We start from the raw sequence: 19,450 nt of genomic DNA on the forward strand, positions 1-19,450 counted from the left end.
CTGCTTCTCTCTCTCCCACTCCCCCTGCTTGTGTTCCTGCTTTCGCTATGTCTCTCTCTCTGTCAAATAAATAAATAAATAAATCTTTAAAAAAAAAAAAAAAGTTAAACTTTGAGATGTTCGTTGCTGGTCCATTAGAAAGCATTTGGCTTTTCTGTGTCAACCTTGTATCCTGCAGCAGAGCTATAATCCACTCATTAGTCCAGGAGCTTTCTTTTTCTGTTGGTTCTTTTAGGTTTTCTACCTGAACAGTCTTGTCATCTGCAAATGAAGACAGGTGTATTTCTTCTATCCCAATCTGTACACCTTTTACTTACTCCACTTTTTCCAGTAGCTAGGGCTTTCAGTATGATGCTAATAAGTAAGAAGGAATGGTGAGAGGGGACAGCTTTGTCTTCTCCTGCTCTTAACAAGAAGGCTTCTAGTTTCTGTTCTTTTGTTTTTTTTTTTAAGATTTTATTTATTTATTTGACAGAGACAGCGAGAGCAGGAACACAAGCAGGGGGAGTGGGAGAGGGAGAAGCAGGCTTCCCGCTGAGCAGGGAGCCCGACGTGGGACTCGATCCCAGAACTCTGGGATTATGACCTGAGCTGAAGGCAGCCGCTTAACGACTGAGCCACCCAGGCGCCCGGCTTCTAGTTTCTGACCATTAACTACCATGCTTAGCTATAGGGTTTTTGGTAGATATTCCTTATCAAGGTGAGGAACTTACTCTCTCTGATTTACTGAGATCATTAGTTCACTTTTTTAAAAAATTGCATTAGAAATCTTCTACGCCCAGCATCGCTACACCTCATTATATCTGCAGTGTATGTATTATCCTGATAGTGTCTACCCGTGTCTTAGATTACTCAACCAATAATTTTAAATTTCATTAAATAGTAGAAATGCTGACATGACCGTATCACTGTATGTGCTTATATAGTGTTTGTCACCCTAAAGGCCAAATGGCTTAAGTTTTTCTATATTAATCCCTTAAGCTCATTTTGGCACATATTAGTTAAAGTTGCCCCTTACTCTTGATTTTAAACACATAAAAGTAGCCAAACTACCCATAAATTGTAAGATTCATCATTCTCCAAGAAACTAGAAATAGCAAAATTAATTCTTACACTTTTATTTTTCATTGTGCTTTTCATAGATCAGAAACTGACTTGTAAAGGGTAGATAATGGACCAGCCAAACAGGCAAATAAGAATGCCTCCTATCAACCGCCATACCTGTGCTATCAAATTGCTGTTGAGATCCATGCCTAGACGTTGTTACTTACTTCATGAAGATTTTGCCACTACTTTGGTAGATGTAGCAACTGTTGTTTTTTTTGGTTTGTTTGTTTTTTTTAGATTTTCATTTATTTGACAGCACAATCGGGGAGCAGCAGGCAGAGGGAGTGGGAGAAGCAGGCTCCCCACAGAGCAGGGAGCCCGATGCTCCCTGGGATCATGACCTGAGCCAAAGGCAGACACAACCGACGGAGCCAGCAGGCGCCCCTAATTAGTTTTTTAGAATGACTATCAAATCCTTTCTCCAAGAGTTTCTTAGGGCAAAGAAGAGTAAAAATGAGGAAACTGATACTTGAGGAGATCTCAAAGATAAATGTCATCTGCCTTTTAATTCTGCCAAATACCAGCTTTGGGTGGAATGCTAAGTGGGGGAGAATGAGCCCACTAACCATCTCCTTTTCTTTAACATGCATAACTGTAGGAAAAGGCAAGTTGGCTTACATTAAAATAAATCATTGTTTTTCTTTTTTTCCTTTTTTTTTGTTTTTTAAAGATTTTATTTATTTGGCAGAGTGAGAGCACAAGCAGTGGGGAGCAGCAGGCTCCCCGCCGAGCAGGGAGCCCAACACAGGACTCGCTCCCAGGACCCGGGATCATGACCTAAGCCGAAGGCAGATGCTTAACTGACTAAGCCACCCAGGTGCCCCAAATCATTGTTTTTCAAAGCTAGTTTTAAACCACCTTTATTAAAATCTCTTGGGTGGTTTAAAATGCGCATTCCTAGATATTAACATTATTGTCTCAAAAATTTCTTCTGGAAATCCTTGCAAATTAAATATTTAAGACTAAGGAAGTTTATTTTAATATTTGATAGTAAACCTCTGAAACAGAATAAAGAAAATGCAAAAAGCTACTTTTTTTTTTAAGCTCAGAGACAAATTGAGTAAGAGAAGGAAATGGTGGTGGGGACACAAGTCAGTTTTCCCATTAAAAAGTGCATTCTTGTTTTATTAACCACATTCATAACTGATGGGTTTCACTTCAAGAAAGTACAAACAGGGGCGCTTGGGTGGCTCAGTCGTTAAGCGTCTGCCTTCGGCTCAGGTCATGATCCCAGGGTCCTGGGAGGGAGTCCTGCATCGGGCTCCCTGCTTGGCAGGAAGCCTGCTTCTCCTTCTCCCGCTCCCCCTGCTTGTGTTCCCTCTCTCGCTGTGTCTCTCTCTGTCAAATAAATAAATAAAATCTTTAAAAAAAAGAAAACTGATCAGAAGTTTTAAGATTATTTTGGTTACAGTGGTTTTTTTAAAAATCATTTTTTGACAGTTTTTTGAGATGTATTTTCCATACAACATTGTGCAAATTTAAGATGGAGCATATTGATTTGATACATTCCATTTGCAGTATGATTGCCATTGCTAACATCTCTATGGTATCACTTAATTACAATCTCTTGTAGTGTTGAACAGTTAAGATGTAGTCTCTTAGCTAGTTTGTTGTTCATAATAGTTTCTTTTCTAACAGAAGATATTTTAAAATTGAAGTGTAGTTGACACACAACGGTGTGTTAGTTTCAGTTTCGGGTGTACAGTTACGGATGTGACAGTTCTCTACATCGTGCTGTCCTCACCGCCAGTGCAGCTCCCGCCTGTCACCGCACAGCACTGTGACAGTACCACTGACTGCATTCCCTGAGCTGCACCTTTTATCCCCGTGAGTTACTCATTGCATAGCTGGAAGCTGGTACCTTCCATTGCCCTCCAAGCACTTTTTCCCATCTGCCCATCTCCCTTCCCTCTGGAAACCACAAGTTTGTTCTTTGTGCTGATGGGTCTGTTTCTGCTTTTTTTTGTTTGTTTATTTTGTTTTTTAAATGCCACATGTAAGTGAGATCATAAAACATTTGTCTGATTTACTTCACTTAGCATAATACCCCCTAGGTCCATCCATGTTGTTACAGATGGCAAGATCTCATTCTTTTTATGGCTGAGTAATATTCCATTGTACATATCCATCTCCACTCATCTTTTGATGGACACTTGGGTTGCTTACATATTTTGGCTATTGTGAATAATGCTGCAACAAACATAGGGGTGCATATATCTTTTTGAATTAATGTTTTTGTATTCTTTGGGTAAATACCCAAAAGTGGAACTACTATATCATGGGATATTTCTATTTTTAGTTTTTTTGAGGAACCTCCATACTGTTGTCCACAGTGGCTGCCCCAGTTTACCCTCCTGCCAACAGTGCACGAGGCTTCTTTTTGTCCACGTCCTTGCCAACACTTGTTATTTCTTGTCTTTTTCATTCTAGCCATTCTGACAGGTGTAAGGTGATAATGTCATTGTGGTTTTGATTTTCATTTCCCCAATGATTAGTGATGTTGAGCATTTTTTCATGTGTCTGTTGGCCATTTGCATATCTTTGGAAAAATCCTCTGCCCATTTTAAAGTAGATTATTATTATTTTCTTTGGTATTGAGTTGTAGAAGTTCTTTATATATTTCAGATTTAATGCCTTTCTGGACATATCATTTGCAAATACCGTCTTCCATTCAGCAGGTTGTCTTTTCATTCTGCTGATGGTTTCCTTCACTGTGCCAAAGTTTTTTATATTGGCGTAGTCCCAGTACTTGATTTTTGCTTTTGTTTCCTTTGCCTGAAGAGACCTATCTAGAAAAATGTTGCTAAGGCTGTTGTCCAAGAGATTACTGCCTGTGCTCTCTTCTGGGAGTTTTCCTCTTTTTCACCACCTGCACCTCCAGGAGGGTCCGTTTCTTACTTGGTGCTTGACAGCTAAACCTCCAGGTCTATTTAACATGCCTATTCTTCCTCAGCACCACATACACATCCCTTCTGCTTTCCTAGGGCTTACTATAGGGCCTGGCTGACAGGTAATTGGTGTGTTTGATGGAAGAATGGAATTTCTTTATTTTCAGCTGCTTTTACCCTAACATATTACTCTCTTAGATGGTATTTTAACGTGCCATCCTTTTTTATTACATGATCTTAAAAAGTTTCCTTGCTCTTATATTTTCTAATTTTGTTTTACTATCTATAAGCAAGTTGGTTTTTTCCCTGAGTAATTGAGTATCCTGATGTGTATAAATTTTGATCACTTACCAGATTTAAAAAAGCATATTCTAAACTTTCTTTACTGCTACTTTAAAAATTCTTCTGTTAAAAGCAGTTTTAATTAGTGGCTTGCAAAAATGCTTCTCAACCATTCTAACTCATTTTTAAAAACCTTACTGTGTTTATAAAAAGACATAAATGATTGTTACAAAAGAATAAAGCAATACAGAAAAAAAACTATGAAGAAAAAACCACCAAAATAGATTATCACAACTCCTCTTCCTGAGTTTATTTTGATTCATCTTAGAGCTAGATTTCATTGAGGTACCATTTCAGGAAAGTTTCATGGTTACCATATATTCTATGTTCTGGCATTTCCTAAGAGAAAATTTGTCTAGGTCATACTGTCATATTTTCTCTCCATCAAAATTTGGAGTCATTGTTACACTTTCTTTTAGCTTTGAATGTTGCAATGAGAGGCCTGAGGTTTCCCTCCCTCCACCCATCCTCCATGAGACTTGAGTTTTCTGCATGGATACTCATAAAGAGTCTTTGTTGTGGAAGTCTAGTAACTTTACCAGGTGATCATTGTGCATCAGGGTTTCCTGAAACTCGATGTTCACTTTCAGCCTGAAGATTCAAATCATCCTTTAGATTTCAATATAATCATCCAAGACAAATGAAGCAGTAACTCTCACTAGAAATTGTCAGGGAAAAGCTGGTGGGAAAGAAGAGAGGTAATAGAGTAAGAGAATAATGGAAGATTGAATTTGAAAAGGACAAATGGAAGAGAGACAAGTTAATGACATACCGGAGACCACGGTCCTCTTCACACGAAATTAATTGATCTTGTAGGAGGTATCTCCTAGTTTTTATTTTTTATTTTTATTTTTTTAAAGATTTTATTTATTTGAGAGGGAGAGAATGAGAGAGAGCATATGAGAGGGGTTAGGGTCAGAGGGAGAAGCAGGCTCCTCGCTGTGCAGGGAGCCCGATGCGGGACTCGATCCCGGGACTCCAGGATCATGACCTGAGCTGAAGGCAGTCGCTTAACCCAACTGAGCCACCCAGGCGCCCTCTCCTAGTTTTTAAAACAAAGCAGGAAATAAAGCCATAGCCTTTTCATTTAATTCTTGTTCTGTGAAATCAGATTTAATTAGATACCTTTTAGGTGATTCAGCAGCATAAGGAATTTTTTTTAATTCCAGTATAGTTAACATACAGTGTTCTATTTGTTTCACGTGTATAATAGTAATCGTTTAACAATTTACATTACTCAGTGCATATCATGAAACGTGTACTCTTAATCCCCATCACGTCTTTCACCCTTTCCTCCCACCCACCTACCCTCTGGCAATGATCTGTTTGTTCTCTATAGTTAAGAATCTATTTCCTGGTTTGTCTCTTTTTTCCTTTACTGATTTGTTTCTTAAATTCCACATGTGAGTGAAATCGTATGGTATTTGTCTTTCTCTGACTTATATCACTTAGCATTATACTCTCTAGGTCCATCCATGTTATTGCAGATGGCAAGTTTTCATTATTTTTATGGCTGAGCAATATTCTGTTTTACATATGCCAAAGCTTCTTTATTCATTTATCTATAGATGGACACTTGGGCTGCTTCCATAATTTGGCTATGGTAAATAATGCTGCAGTAAACATAGGAGTGCATGTATCTTTTCCAATTAGTGTTTCCATATTCTTTAGGTAAATACCTAGTAGTGAAATTACTGGATCATAAGGTAATTCTATTTTTAATTTTTTGAGGAGCCTTCATACTCCAGACATATAAACTGTTTTCTACAGTTACTACCAGTTAGCATTAACATAGGGAAATTTTTAAATTTCTGTACAGATAACTCTCAGTTTCAAGGTGTGATATTAAACCAAATGATTCATGTATACTGCGAGAAGTATTTTTTTTTCCTAACTGCTGGTTATATTGTTTGAATGATTGTGCAGTATCTAAACTATTGGCCAGGTGGCTGCTGATTTTATTTTTAAGGTGAACTGTTTGATTTTGCAGAATAGAGTAGCTACAAGTATTTTATATTTAAACTGTTTAAGCCAGAACCTCAAAGATGGAACATTTTTTTAATCTAGAGAAGATTTGATTTTACTTTTCAGAGTAAACATCTTTAATTGCGGGTAAATGCAAAAAAAGAAACAGTATTGTTTTTGTCAGCATATCATTGTGAATTTTAAAACTATGATTTCTATTAAAAACTAGTAGTTTCATGCCATGAAACACTTTGTTTAATGAATCATTCTTTGGAGTTACCCATTTTACTTATTGGGAGAACTCTTCCCCCCCCCCCCCCCCCCCCCCCCGTTAATAATAAAAATGAATGAGACACATCATAATGGAATTACTATTAATTTTTTACCAGAAGAGAGAAAAATTACATGACGAAGAAGAAAGAAAAAGTGCTTGGGTTAGCCAGGAGAGACAAAGAACACTGGATAGACTTCGAACTTTTAAACAGGTAATAAAAGTATGATCAATTTATTTTTCATTGCTTTTTAAAACAGCTACATATAGCTACATATACAGTCCTATTGGAAGATTATGAGAAAAAGGTTTTCCTTTATAATTTAGAAAATAAAATTATTGGGGGGATGGGCTGATGGGTTGATGGACAATAAGGTAATGAGCATTGCGTGTTCTGTGCAACTGATGAATCACAGTTCTACCCTAAAAATAATAATATACTATTTGTTAACAACCTTGAATTTAAATAAAGCCAAAAAAAGAATTATTTTAGGGGTACCTGGGTGGCTAATTTGGTTAAGCATCTGACTCTTAATTTTCTCTCAGGTCATGATCTCAGGATTGAGAGATCAAGCCCCATGTCTGGCTCTGCGCTTGGCAGAGTATACTCTAGATTCTCTCCTCTCTCTTCTCTCAAATAAACAAATAAATAAAATATTAAAATAATTTTTTAAATTAATGTTTGATTACCGGGCTACCTTTCTTCTGTGTGTGTGTGTGTGTGTGTGTTTTAAAGATAGTATCATTAGAGAGAGAGAGAGAGTGGGGGCAGGGGCAGGAGGAGGAGGAGAGTCTTAAGCAGACTCTGTGCGTGGAGCGTGGAGCGTGGAGCCTGACACGGGGCTTGATTTCACGACCCTGAGATCATGAGATCATGACCTGAGCTGAAACCAAGAGTCGGTCACTTAACTGATTGCACCACCCAGGCACCCCATACCTTTCTTCCATTTGTGTACCACATTAATACCCTCGTGCCGTTGGCCTACCACTTCAGTAGTGTAAGACGAATGGTCAGGGCCTCTGGCAACCCGGGATTTTTTTTTTTTTTTTTTTTTGATTTTTATGTATGTATGTATGTATTTTAGTTTTATAAAATTAATTCACAACTGACTATCCAGTCCATTTCAGGCATCAACTTGTTATTAATAGCACATACAGTAACCTATGGGAACAATCTATGGAAGTGATCCTGCCAGAATTAGAGTGGATCAAGCTACATGAGAAATGGTTTGGCAGTTCTCTTGCCAGGCTAACCACCCATGAACCTGGATGCCAGTATCACAGCAGCCAGACATTTCCTTGGAACTGTGTTTAAGCTGAATGGTTCTAGTTGTGGAAGTGCTCAGGAGTCTTACTTCCACGATCTGTGCTGACAAGGATAAACCTTGTGTTAAGTAAATGTTGTTCACCAAATCCATTAATGCTCGGTTTTACTGTAGTAAAAGATAGAACAAGAGTTGTGTGTATTAGTACTAAAAATTTTATTCCCTCTCCTTCCATCATAAAAATGTATATATTGTTTTGAGAGAGTTTTTTTAAATACCAAGAAACGTTTTATTTTTTAATTTTTTAAAAAGATTTTATTTATTTATTTGACAGGGAGATAGAGGGAGAAGCAGACCCCCAGCTGAGGGGGGAGCCCAATGTGGGGCTTGATCCCAGGACCCCCGGGGTCATTACCTGAGCCAAAAGGCAGCCACCTAACCAACTGAGCCACCCAGGTGCCCCCCAAGAAACGTTTTTAAAAAGAACATTAATTTTTAATTTTTTATCTGTAAGCATTTGAAAATACACGTAAGAAGCTAATAGTTTCATAGCTTTCTATGTACCAATATCATTTATGTTTCGTATTTTGTCTTGCTATTTTGTCATTAAAATTAGTAATTTCAGTCATTAAAAATCTTTAAATCCTGTGGTAATTCTGAACAGTTGGCTTCTTAAGTGGACAAGAGAGGACCAGGGCCTTGATAAAGGATTTGATAAGCAAATAGAGTTCAGTGATAATTGTCGAAACGTATTATGCTGTGGTCTTGTAGTCTTCTGTTTGACTTTATTAAAGAACTTTCCCTGAAAAATCACAAAAGCTCCAAAATAACATCTTCCATCTGAAGGAGAAAATAGCCATTTGTTGATGCATTGTGTTAATGTAATTTGACCAGTTACAATACCTTCTGATTTTTTAGAGGTACCCTGGCCAAGTCATACTTAAATCAACCAGATTGCGCCTGGCTCACGCAAGAAGAAGAAGCACAGCCAGTCCCGTGCCCTGTGAGGACCAGTGTGACTCTCTGCCAGGAGCGCTCCAGGTAGACGAGAAAAGTGAAATGGTGGAGGAAGGAAGAGGGAAGCTCGGGTCATTGCAGAAAACAGAAGCCCAGAGCCTCGCGCAACTTGAAGATAGTTCATTAGCACAACTTGAAGCCACTTCATTACCTCTCAGTGGTGTTACCTCTGAACTGCCGCCCGTGGTTTCTCTTCCACTTTTGAATAATACTGACCTCAAACCGGGTTCTGTTACCATAGCGCCACTCCCCCCACCTCTTCCTCCAACACCCCCTCCCCCCCCTCCCCCACCGCCGCCCCCTCTGCCTGTCGCCAAGGACCACTCCCTGGAGACCCTGGAGAAAGGTCAGCCCGGAAGAGAGGGGAGCGAGCCGAGGACCGCGGAGCCCGCGAGCGCGCCGCCAGCGCAGCTGTTTGACAGTAGCCAGCTGGTCAGTGCCCGGAAGCGGCTCCGGAAGACTGCTGAAGCTCTGCAGAGGAGGAGAGGTAAGTTCCACGGACGCCTTCCCGACGCCTTCCCGTTCCTCTGCCGAATGAAGTGAGACGTAAGCAAAGGCCTTTCTGTCTCATAGCACCCTACAGAGCTTAGAACACTTAATTTTTGGACATTATTCAACAGCAGACAGGTTTTCACGGTCCCAGCTTGGCGGAAATCCTACCAACCCCCATCAGCAAATGGGTATAGACACAGGAATGTGTACCTTCTTGAGCTCTTACGGATGTTTTAAAAACTATATATTTTGAAGTGATACTTGGTCTCTCTGGTAGTACATAGGAAGTGGTTCCTTCTGTGTTTAAAATAAAATCTGATTTTAAACCTAGGAAATACAAGGAAGGTATTCACACCAGAGAAGGTAAGCCAGCTGGGCAGGACTGTCACACTAGGATGACGTTGGCAGGACCATGTAACATTTGGTCACATATTTATGGAGGGCCTTGGTATACTCTTTGTACAAAAAAGCAAGGAAGGGGACGCCTGGGTGGCTCAGTATTGGGTGTCTGCCTTCGGCTCAGGTCATGGTCCCGGGGTCCTGGGATCGAGTCCCGCATCGGGCTCCCTGCTCAGCGGGAAGCCTGCTTCTCCTTCTCCCACTCCCCCTGCTTGTGTTCCCTCTCTCGCTGTGTCTCTCTCTGTCGGGTAAATAAATAAAATCTTAAAAAAAAAAAAAAAAGGAAGGATGGGGAGTAACATATACAATTTATTGCATGTCCGATAAGCCTTAATAAAGCTGTTTTTGAAATGAACAGAATAATCCTGGTCCATAGCTTTCATTGGGAGAATATTATATAAAACAATGTGCATATTAAATTTTAATCTGAGAGACCATACTGTAAAATATTTCTTACCATAACTGGAGTAGAATTTTATATGTAAAACAACTAAATGGAAAAAAACAGAACAGTCACTGTAGTCAGCGCACCTGGATGGCTCAGTCATTAGAGCTTGCAACTCTTGATCCTCAGGGCCATGAGTTTGAGCCCCCCCCGTTGGGGATAGAGTTTACTTAATAATAAAAAAACCTCTTTAAAAAAAGAAGAAATCACCATAGTGAATCAAAACTTAGTTCTTTAAAATTACATTTGTAACTCAATTGCTGTCTGAATTTAGATTGAGCTGGTACATTGTGGAAATCCTTTGGGAGTCTCACCCATTATATTCCCAAAGAGCACCTTCCAGCTCCCAATCTGCTTGCTTCTCTCACATGGGAAATGATAGAAATAATAACTTGGAATTGGAGTCTGGGTGTTGTGGCTTTGTTTGTTTGTTTGTTTGTGCAAGCATAATTGGGATCCCATGTGTTTCTGGGAAACCTTCAGTCCAAACTTCATGGTCCATATTGTTTTCAGTGTTCTTGGCTAACACAGTCCTAAAGTCTAGAGGTTGCCAGCTGGACTCTAATCATGATCCTAACTGTCATTGTTCTCTTTCATTTGTAAAGTGAGCTCACCCATGGATGAGGTGCTAGCTTCCTTGAAGCGTGGTAGTTTTCATCTGAAAAAGGTTGAACAGCGAACTCTACCTCCTTTTCCTGATGAAGATGATAGTAATAATATCTTGGCACAAATCAGGAAAGGGGTAAAATTGAAGAAGGTACAGAAGGAAGTTCTGAGAGAATCCTTCACACTTCTGCCTGACACAGACCCTCTAACACGAAGCATCCATGAAGCTCTTAGAAGAATCAAAGAAGCGTCCCCTGAGTCAGAGGATGAAGAGGAAGCTTTGCCTTGCACAGACTGGGAAAACTAACAAGTAAATGGTCTTATTTTCTTTCGTAGCATCAGTAATACAGCTTTTCTATTGGATGAGGAGGTCTGTTAGATTTTATTGATGAGGTTTATTATTTATTATACAGCTCAGTTATAGCATAGACCATAGATTTATGAACTTCAGGTTTTGTGTAGTTTCTAGAAACTTAACAGTAAAGCACTTTTCAAAAATACTGTTATGTAAATGCTCTGTTTATATCCTGCTCATTAAAAATTTCTACAGTATAGCTGTAGCCCAAATAAAGAGGGTAGTCTTATCTCAGTAGAGTGACAGTCTTATTTCTTGTTTTAAAAACAGAAAAGGCGGGATATCTGGGTGGCTGGGTTACGCGTCTGCCTTCAGCTCTGGTCATGATCCCAGGGTCCTGGGATCGAGTCCTCGGGCTCCCTGCTCAGCAGGGAGCCTGTTTCTCCCTCTCCTGCTCCCCGCTGCTTGTGCTCTCTCTCTGACAAATAACATCTTTAAAAATAAATACGGAAAAGGTCTTTTCTGACTAAAGTATTTCAGGTACAAACTTACGTATATTGAATTTTGGTGTCTTCTTAGCTGCCTACAAAGGAATTTTCTGAGATCAGTTTAGAAAAATTATTGCATTGTCTGATTATTTAGCTTTCTAAGCTTATAAAATGAAGGTTTATCATTTTAAGGCTTACCATAGTTACTGCATGATACAGATAAAATTGCAGCTAATATAATAAATACGTAGTAAGTGTATGCATATCTTACTGAGTACACCTGTGGGTACTGGTAACACATTTGGGGTTCTTCTAAAGTAATAGAGTTTTTTACTTGACCACATTTTAGTAAGCTAATTATATAGTTCTGTGGCACAAATTATGCTAAATACAGTCATTAAAGATAGCATATCAATATAGAATTGATAGTAGTCCTAACTGAAATGTTACAACTTGTACAAACTGTAATGCAAATATGCCCATATATTCTATTAAGTATCTTATGCTCTCTTGATGGACTGTTTCTATGGGCTTTACAACATTCACCAAAAGTTGAGGGGGCGGGAGAGAGACTGATAGCCCTGGGAAGGAAGTAGGTAAAAGAATAATAAACTTACTTGTTAGCAAAGTGATTCTTAAACATGCCTGATCATAGAAGTACCTGGGGAGCTTATTAAAAATGCAGATTCTTAGCTTTCGCTCCCATGGATTCTGACTGAATATTCAGATCTGAGGTATATGCAGGCATACATCTAGATTTTGAAGACATAAACCAAAAAAAGGTAAACTGTGTCATTAATTTTTTTATATTACTAACATGTTGAAAGATACTGTTTGGGATATATCAAATAAAATACTACTAAAAGCAATTTTACATGCTCCTTTTGGGCATGGATCCATCAGGAAAATGTAGATGTTCTTCTACAGTGCTCTCATCCCTACCTCTCCCCATCAGCATCTGCACTAATCTGTAGCTTTAACAAAAAGGGGGGGTGAAAAATCGCGTTCCCCTCGATAAGTGGTTATAGATTACCTTTTTTAGTGCGCTCCAGCTAGCATTCAGTAGCAGCACTGTGCTGCCTGGCACTGGGCTGTTGGTATCCCTTTTTCCTCTATTGGTAGAGGCCCTAATTATCACTTTTAGGACCCAGTGTTTTTGGCTCCCAGATTAATTTCAAACCATTTGTGCTATACCTTTGTACACTATGCTTTGTAGAAGATATAAATATATTATTGTGTGTACTCAGTATGCGACTATGTCTAGGGATTCAGGGTGTCTGACTGGGAATCTTCCACACTGTCTGCCACTTCACGGTGCTTGTTACCTCTCCCCTTGTCTCTTGCTTGGAGCTTCTCAGTGAGCTTCTAAGCCTATGCCTAAAACTACCATCTTAGGCACTGATTAGTTAACCCCACAGTTGGGCCTTCAATAAATGTTTTCGTCTTTTGGTTACAGCTGCCTGCAGTAGCCCAGTTGGGGTACATGGCCCACCAGCACTTGCTCAGACCAGCCCATCATCTCCGTTTGTTTTCACCCATCCCACCAGATCCTGCCCAACATGTAGACATGGCAGCAGCAGTTCATATGTTCAAGTGCTTGGGTGGTTATTTTTAGCTTTTGGCTGCTAATTTACCCTTAGAGCTGTGTTAAGAATATGTCCACAATGAATACCATTTTGAAAATTGCCTAAAAATAATTGTTTGGCTGATTATTAATACATATGCCAGCCATAAGTAATAATGTTGAGAGAAAAGTGAAATACTCCCAGAAAACACATGAGCTGAGATATCTGCAAAGTTACGTATAAAAAACAGACTGTACCCTATGCCAGAAGCAAACCATGGACTAGTTGTAACCCCACCGATCTGAGCAGGCATTGATAAAGGGGCTATTCTCACTGCCTTGTATGTGGTCTTGGGGAATTGTTTTTGAGAGAGAGAGAGAGAGCATAAGACGGGGGAGCGGGAGAGGGAGAAGCAGACTCCCTGCTGAGCAGGGAGCCCGATGTGGGGCTCGATCCCGGGACTCCAGGATCATGACCTGAGCCGAAGGCAGTCGCTTAACCAACTGAGCCACCCAGGCGCCCTTGGGGAATTGTTTTTAAGACTGAACTTTTAGATGCTTCGCTACACATGGCTAACAGGTCTGTGATTTTATTTTCTATTACAAATCCATTTCTTGAGGATTTTAAATCATTAATTAGCTCTTCAGAAAAAAAAAGTAATTTCTCAAAACTTCATGAAATAAAAAGTGAGGATCTCCTGTTCTGCCTTGTCTTCCTTTAAAGCTCTTCTCAGTGGGGTGCCCAGGTGGCTCAGCCAGTGAAGCCTCTGCCTTCAGCTCAGGTCATGATCTTGGGTCCTGGGATCAAGCCCCACATCGGGCTCCCTGCTCGGCGGGGAGTCTGCTTCGCCCTCTCCCTCTGCTGCTCCCCCAACCACTTGGGTTCTCTCTCTGTCTCAAACAAATAGAATCTTTCAAAATAATAATAAGACTCTTCTCAGAAACAGCCATAGGTAATAGTGTCCTGGAAGGAAATTTCTAAACATAAGTAAATACATATAATTATATAGACTTTATATTTAGTTTCTAATTTCTTTTCTGTGGGTTCCTCTAAGTTAAGAAGTAACTATGATGACACTGTCTGATAGAAATACAATATGATCCACAGATGTAATTAAAACAGTTTTTATAGTCACATTGAAAAGCTAGAAAGAAACATACGAAATTGATTTCAGTAATACTTTATTTTATATGATGTATCCAAAATAGTATATTTCAACATCGCATCAGTATAAAAAATCCACGATGTAGTTTATTTTTTTACTGAGTCTTCAAAATCCAGTTTGTATTTTATATTTAGTAGCACATCTCAATTTGGATGCTAAGTATTCAATGGTTAAAGTTGAAATGTTCTAGCAAAACAATAAAATTGCATTTAATGGAGAAATATTTTATACTGCTTCAGATTTTAATTTAAATCAAATTAAAAATTCACTTTCTCAGTCACATTAGCCACATTGCAAGTGCTCCAAAGCCACACGTAGCTGCAGTATCAGATAATGCAGAACTATAATAACATAAGTTAGGACTTGATTTATGTGCATGTTCCTTTTTATCTGCCAAGTAGGTTTTTCATGTAAGTGCTCCTGTGCAGTGTGTAAGCCATAGATCTCGAACACAGCTATTCTGGAACTTAGCTAAAACATCTCTGTGAAGACCGGTACTAATCCTGTCCTCTACATGTCAGTATAACAAAAACTCACTTTCTCATGAATTTTTAAAATATCATTTAATTCTTAATAGACTGGCAGTTTATGAGGCTGATATTTTAGATTGTATTTGGTCCTTTTTATTGTATAGTTCCGACAAAATGTTAGAGTAAAAGGAATAAAAGTGAATCTAACATACAACCTTCTAAGTGTTCAAAGTTGTATTCTAATTATTTTGTTTCCATTTTTATTGCTTTAAGAATACAAACGCATTTTTTAAAACATGTCTCTTATATACTGTCTTTACAAATGGCCATTTGTAAGAAATACCAGTGCCAGATATTGCAAAAGTTGTGTGGGAACATATATGTGTTTACAACAACATGATACATTTATAACATGGCATATTTTTAAAAGACCACACTGTCTTTAGTAAGTCAGTATTTTTTAATACACTGTATATTTTTGTTTGTAAACAGGTGACTCAACAGAAAGAAAAAACACCTACAGTTGAAGATCAAAGATTTTTTTGGAAAACAAAATTTTAAATGTGTGATTTCCCAACTGGATTCCGTTAGATGCAAAGTGTGTTGGCTCTGTGGTATGAAAAAATGGAAGCACAATTGGCAAGTTATCGCTTTTCCAGTCATTCCAATATTGGTGGTTAACATGAGTTTTAGATGTGCAATGCTTCTGATGCAATGAAGAAAAGGCCTTCCAGAGATGCCTGGTTTTTTAAGCACCTTCCCTTCCTTCCTGTCCACCCGTGTACATCCTCGTAGTGGCCAGTCAAGCTAGGGGTTGCTCTGAGTTGGAAGAACACTGGGTTGACAGAGACCTACTGTGAGCTGTATTGGGACTGCTTTGAAATCCATCTTTAAGTGCACTGAATAGTCCTTTGCTTGAAAACACAGAGCTTCTTCTATATCAGCTTGTATAAATAGTCGGACACTCTGAAAAAGAAGTTTATCATGATAGCTATAGGACAGGAATTGGAAAGAATCAGATGGAAATGCACTGAAAATTTCCACATTACTCATCTCCAAAGGAATTTTCATAAAGATGTTCAACATCTGAAAAGATCTATAACCATGGAGATACACTTAATGTGTTTACCACAACATGACACATTTACCATGGCATATTTTTAAAAGACCACATACTCTCACACTTTGTAAGGTTTTGAAGTAAAAATTTCCATGCTTTTAAATAGCTCTTCATAATTGTGAATTTATAATAGTTTGAATTTCATGTGCAGCTTTGTTTATGAAAAGCAATACTTTGTAACTTGATAATATTTCAGATTATTTTTAGTCCTTTTGTTTGAACGATTGCTCGATTAGTGTAATTCAACATGACTTTCCTATTGAGAATCAAAAATGAGAATTCAGTAATAGGGATGCAGATCTTAAGTCTGTTTAACATGCACCATTTAAGTTTTTCTTTTTATGCTCCACAGTGAAGTGTGCTCTACAAATATGCAGAAAGTAGACAGGCGGAAAAGCCTCCTTTGCTAGCATTTCACTATCTTCACATGTTTTGAGTGGAATTTGGGGAGAGCACCTTTATTACTGTTAGTAGACCTTTTAAAACATACGTATGTAGTTCCAGGTGCTGAGTTTGCCATAATGGCATCCTGAAGGGCACATTTATATGAATGGAGCCATTATGAATTCTCAGCAGGAGTGCTGTGGGCTTGAATGAAGGTAGATATGGCAGACTCAGTCTGTAGTATTCTGTAGAGTGTAATTCTGCATCAGACAGATGTTGGCCTTTATATGAAGGGAGTTAAGTAAGGACTGATGTACCAAAAAGAACTTTATTTCTTCTGAGGCATTTCTCTGGCCTAGACCCAGAAAGCAGTCCCAGAGTAAAAGCCCTCCAATGTATATGAATTAGTTTTTCAGAAGAGAGAAAACATGCTTACACCTTTGTCACTTTAAGATATATTTCCTTTAAAATAATTATGGAGAAAATTTTCTGTTTATTGATGAGAGTAGGAGCTTTTGCACAGTTTTTTCACAATACATTAGTTTTCTTGTTGTATTATTCCTATATCTTATCTTGGAAGGTTAAATACATATCTAGTATAGAGACTTAATCTTTATCCCACAATGGGGGAGGTGGGTGTGGAATTTTCCCCGTTTCCTTCAGTAAAGCATTGAAGTGTGCTTTTCAACCAAAATAACGATTGGTTTGATTAATATAATTTGGCAAAAAAAAAAAAAAAGTTTAAGCAAATTTGCAAACCTTAAAAAAATCATGTATCAGTTTTAAGCCTTTGGGTGCTTATGAATAAGTTTGTTTTTTCATTCATTGATATTTAGAAAAATACAGGAGAACTTAACATTAACAGCAAAAGCACTAGAACTTTCATATGTCAGGAATTTGCTCCCCATTTAGTGTTACAGCTGGGATTCCATTAAAAAACAGGCTCACTTATAAATGGGTACTGTGATTTGTCTTCCAGAACCATGTTCTCGTAAGTCTGTAGTACTCTGGAGGGGGTACAGACCCCTGTGAATCCTTTTAGGGGTGCATCCAAAACTCTTGAGTACATCCCACTGTGGCACTTCATGAAGATTATCTCACTTGAAGATGATGAGTAGGTTAAAGCAAACCCTCGTTTAAAACCAGCTATACTTACTCTCTGCTAAATAAACTTCCTCCACCACACCTATTTTCCATCCTTAAGATTCAGATTCCTACTTACACAGAATTACAAGTTACTGCAGATCATCCACCTCTGGAGTTCTCACAGTGTTAAAATTTCAAGTAAGTACAGTCCACTTGTCCAAGATGAGATTACCAGTTGAATCCTCAAGTTAATTTTTTTCCTTATGTTAATTGTTTTTTTTTTTTTTTTTTAAGATTTTATTTTATTTATTTGAGAGAGAGAGAGAGAGTGAGAAAGAAAGAGCATGAGAACGGGTAAGGATCAGAAGAAGCAGGCTCCCAGCTGAGCAGGGAGCCCGATGTGGGACTCGATCCCGGGACTCCAGGATCATGACCTGAGCTGTGAAGGCAGTCGCTTAACCAACTGAGCCACCCAGGTGCCCTCCTCATGTTAATTTTAATGCAGTTTGGAACCCAACAATTCTGTAAGCATGGTTAAATTCCCCCCCCCCACCCGGCCCTTAAAAAAAAAAGTGTCTTTGCTCTTAATATTAAATTCTAATATATTTAATTAAGATGGTAGTTACAGATGATCACACACTTCAAGTTCCAAACTTGCCCATACTATTTATATGGTTTAAAATATTTGAGAGTTATATCTCAATGTGTCATTTCTGTCATAAGAATACACAAACAGCTGCTTGTTTGTGCTGAATCACTTTAAAAGTTCATTTACCAATCTGGTCTCGACTAATAGATTTTAAATAGGGAAAGAGATAACTTGAGGATATTTTAAGGTTAAGATTACTGCTCACTTGAATGCCATTTTTAAATAGTTCTCCCACTTACAGTCAAAATGCTGTGTATATAACCAATGTGGTACATATAGAAAAGGTATTCCTAATCTCAAATCTGGGTGGTACTGTGGTGAGGCAGTGTGATGAAATTCCTGGCTAAAGAGGATTAAAAGATGAGCAGTTGTCTTGCTTACTTGATATATGTTTTATAGGTTTTGAGTTTGTGAGCTGCATAAAAACAATCATTCTCTAGTTGTTCATTGTGGAACTGAAAGATCTCTTAACGTGTATTTTTAAGCAAATTTAGATGCAGCCGTAAATGTTGACCAGGTATAGTATTTTCCAGTGGGAAAGTGGGGTTTTCCTCATTGCATGAAACCATAGGGAATTTTCTGCACTTTGATTTACTGTGTAAAATGAGGGGGCAAAAATCCTTGTTTCTACAAAGCTGAACTGTGTAGCAATTTTTGGTAACATATGGCATGGCCACTTTGCCATAAAATGTGTTAAATTCTGAGGCATACTTAGGCCATAGCAGGCACTAAGAATTAAACCTCGTATCAGTGGAACAAAAATGAACAGGCAGCATCCTCTGTTTGGAATGGGACCAGTGTACAATTAACACAATTTAATTTTATACATTCCTTAAGATTCCATTTTTTAATTGCATTCATTGAGTTTGTGTATAAATTTAAGTCCGTGCCTAAGTCAGTTTAGTCTTAGCCTAAGGAAAGTTTTTTCTTCCACTAAATACAAAGTTTTGGGTTTTTTTTTTTTTTAACCCTTATAATTTATTTAGTATGCACATCATATCAGATACCAACCTGTAAAGTACTATAGTAAGGGGTCCCTTAAAGACCTTATCAGGGAGTTCAGATTTCATATACATTATTACCAGGTTATTTGTAAGAAATCGTTTTGAACAGCTGTAAAACATTTAAAAACCGTGGCAGATGCATTAACATGCAGCCATTTGATAATGAGAGCAGAAACCTTAACAAGTTTTACCTAATTCTTGCACTGAATTTAAATGATAATATAGAGTTAAATGTGCATTTTAAACAGATTTTATTTCACATTTATAGCTTAGCATACAAGAAGAGCTATGCTTAGTGTTAGAGGATTGACCAGCAAGATATATTCCAGATGCAAGAGGTAAGAGAGTAGAAGCACCTTACTGTTGGAGCATATTGCATTTATTTAGTGCTACTGAACTGAATCAGTAGTTACTTCTGAACTTTGCT

General features: G+C 38.3%; 1 protein-coding gene across 2 annotated transcripts in view; it reads left to right on the top strand.

Annotated features, from left to right (window-relative positions):
• JMY (junction mediating and regulatory protein, p53 cofactor) overlaps nucleotides 1-16,920 on the top strand; it is a 94,447-nt gene extending 77,527 nt beyond the window's left edge. Inside the window, exons 8-11 of one of the 2 annotated variants that reach the window (XM_044916709.1) lie at nucleotides 6,692-6,787; nucleotides 8,757-9,342; nucleotides 10,797-11,107; nucleotides 15,273-16,920. In XM_044916709.1, coding sequence (XP_044772644.1) covers nucleotides 6,692-6,787; nucleotides 8,757-9,342; nucleotides 10,797-11,104 — 990 coding nt within the window. In that variant the 3' untranslated portion in view covers nucleotides 11,105-11,107; nucleotides 15,273-16,920. Of the gene's footprint in view, nucleotides 1-6,691; nucleotides 6,788-8,756; nucleotides 9,343-10,796; nucleotides 11,108-13,036; nucleotides 13,112-15,272 lie in introns of those variants that run through there. The other variant, XM_044916710.1, reaches the window with a different exon arrangement.
• The last annotated feature ends 2,530 nt before the right edge of the window (nucleotides 16,921-19,450 follow it).

This window comes from Neomonachus schauinslandi, chromosome 7, assembly GCF_002201575.2.
Source record: "Neomonachus schauinslandi chromosome 7, ASM220157v2, whole genome shotgun sequence".
NCBI classification, from domain to species: domain Eukaryota; kingdom Metazoa; phylum Chordata; class Mammalia; order Carnivora; family Phocidae; genus Neomonachus; species Neomonachus schauinslandi.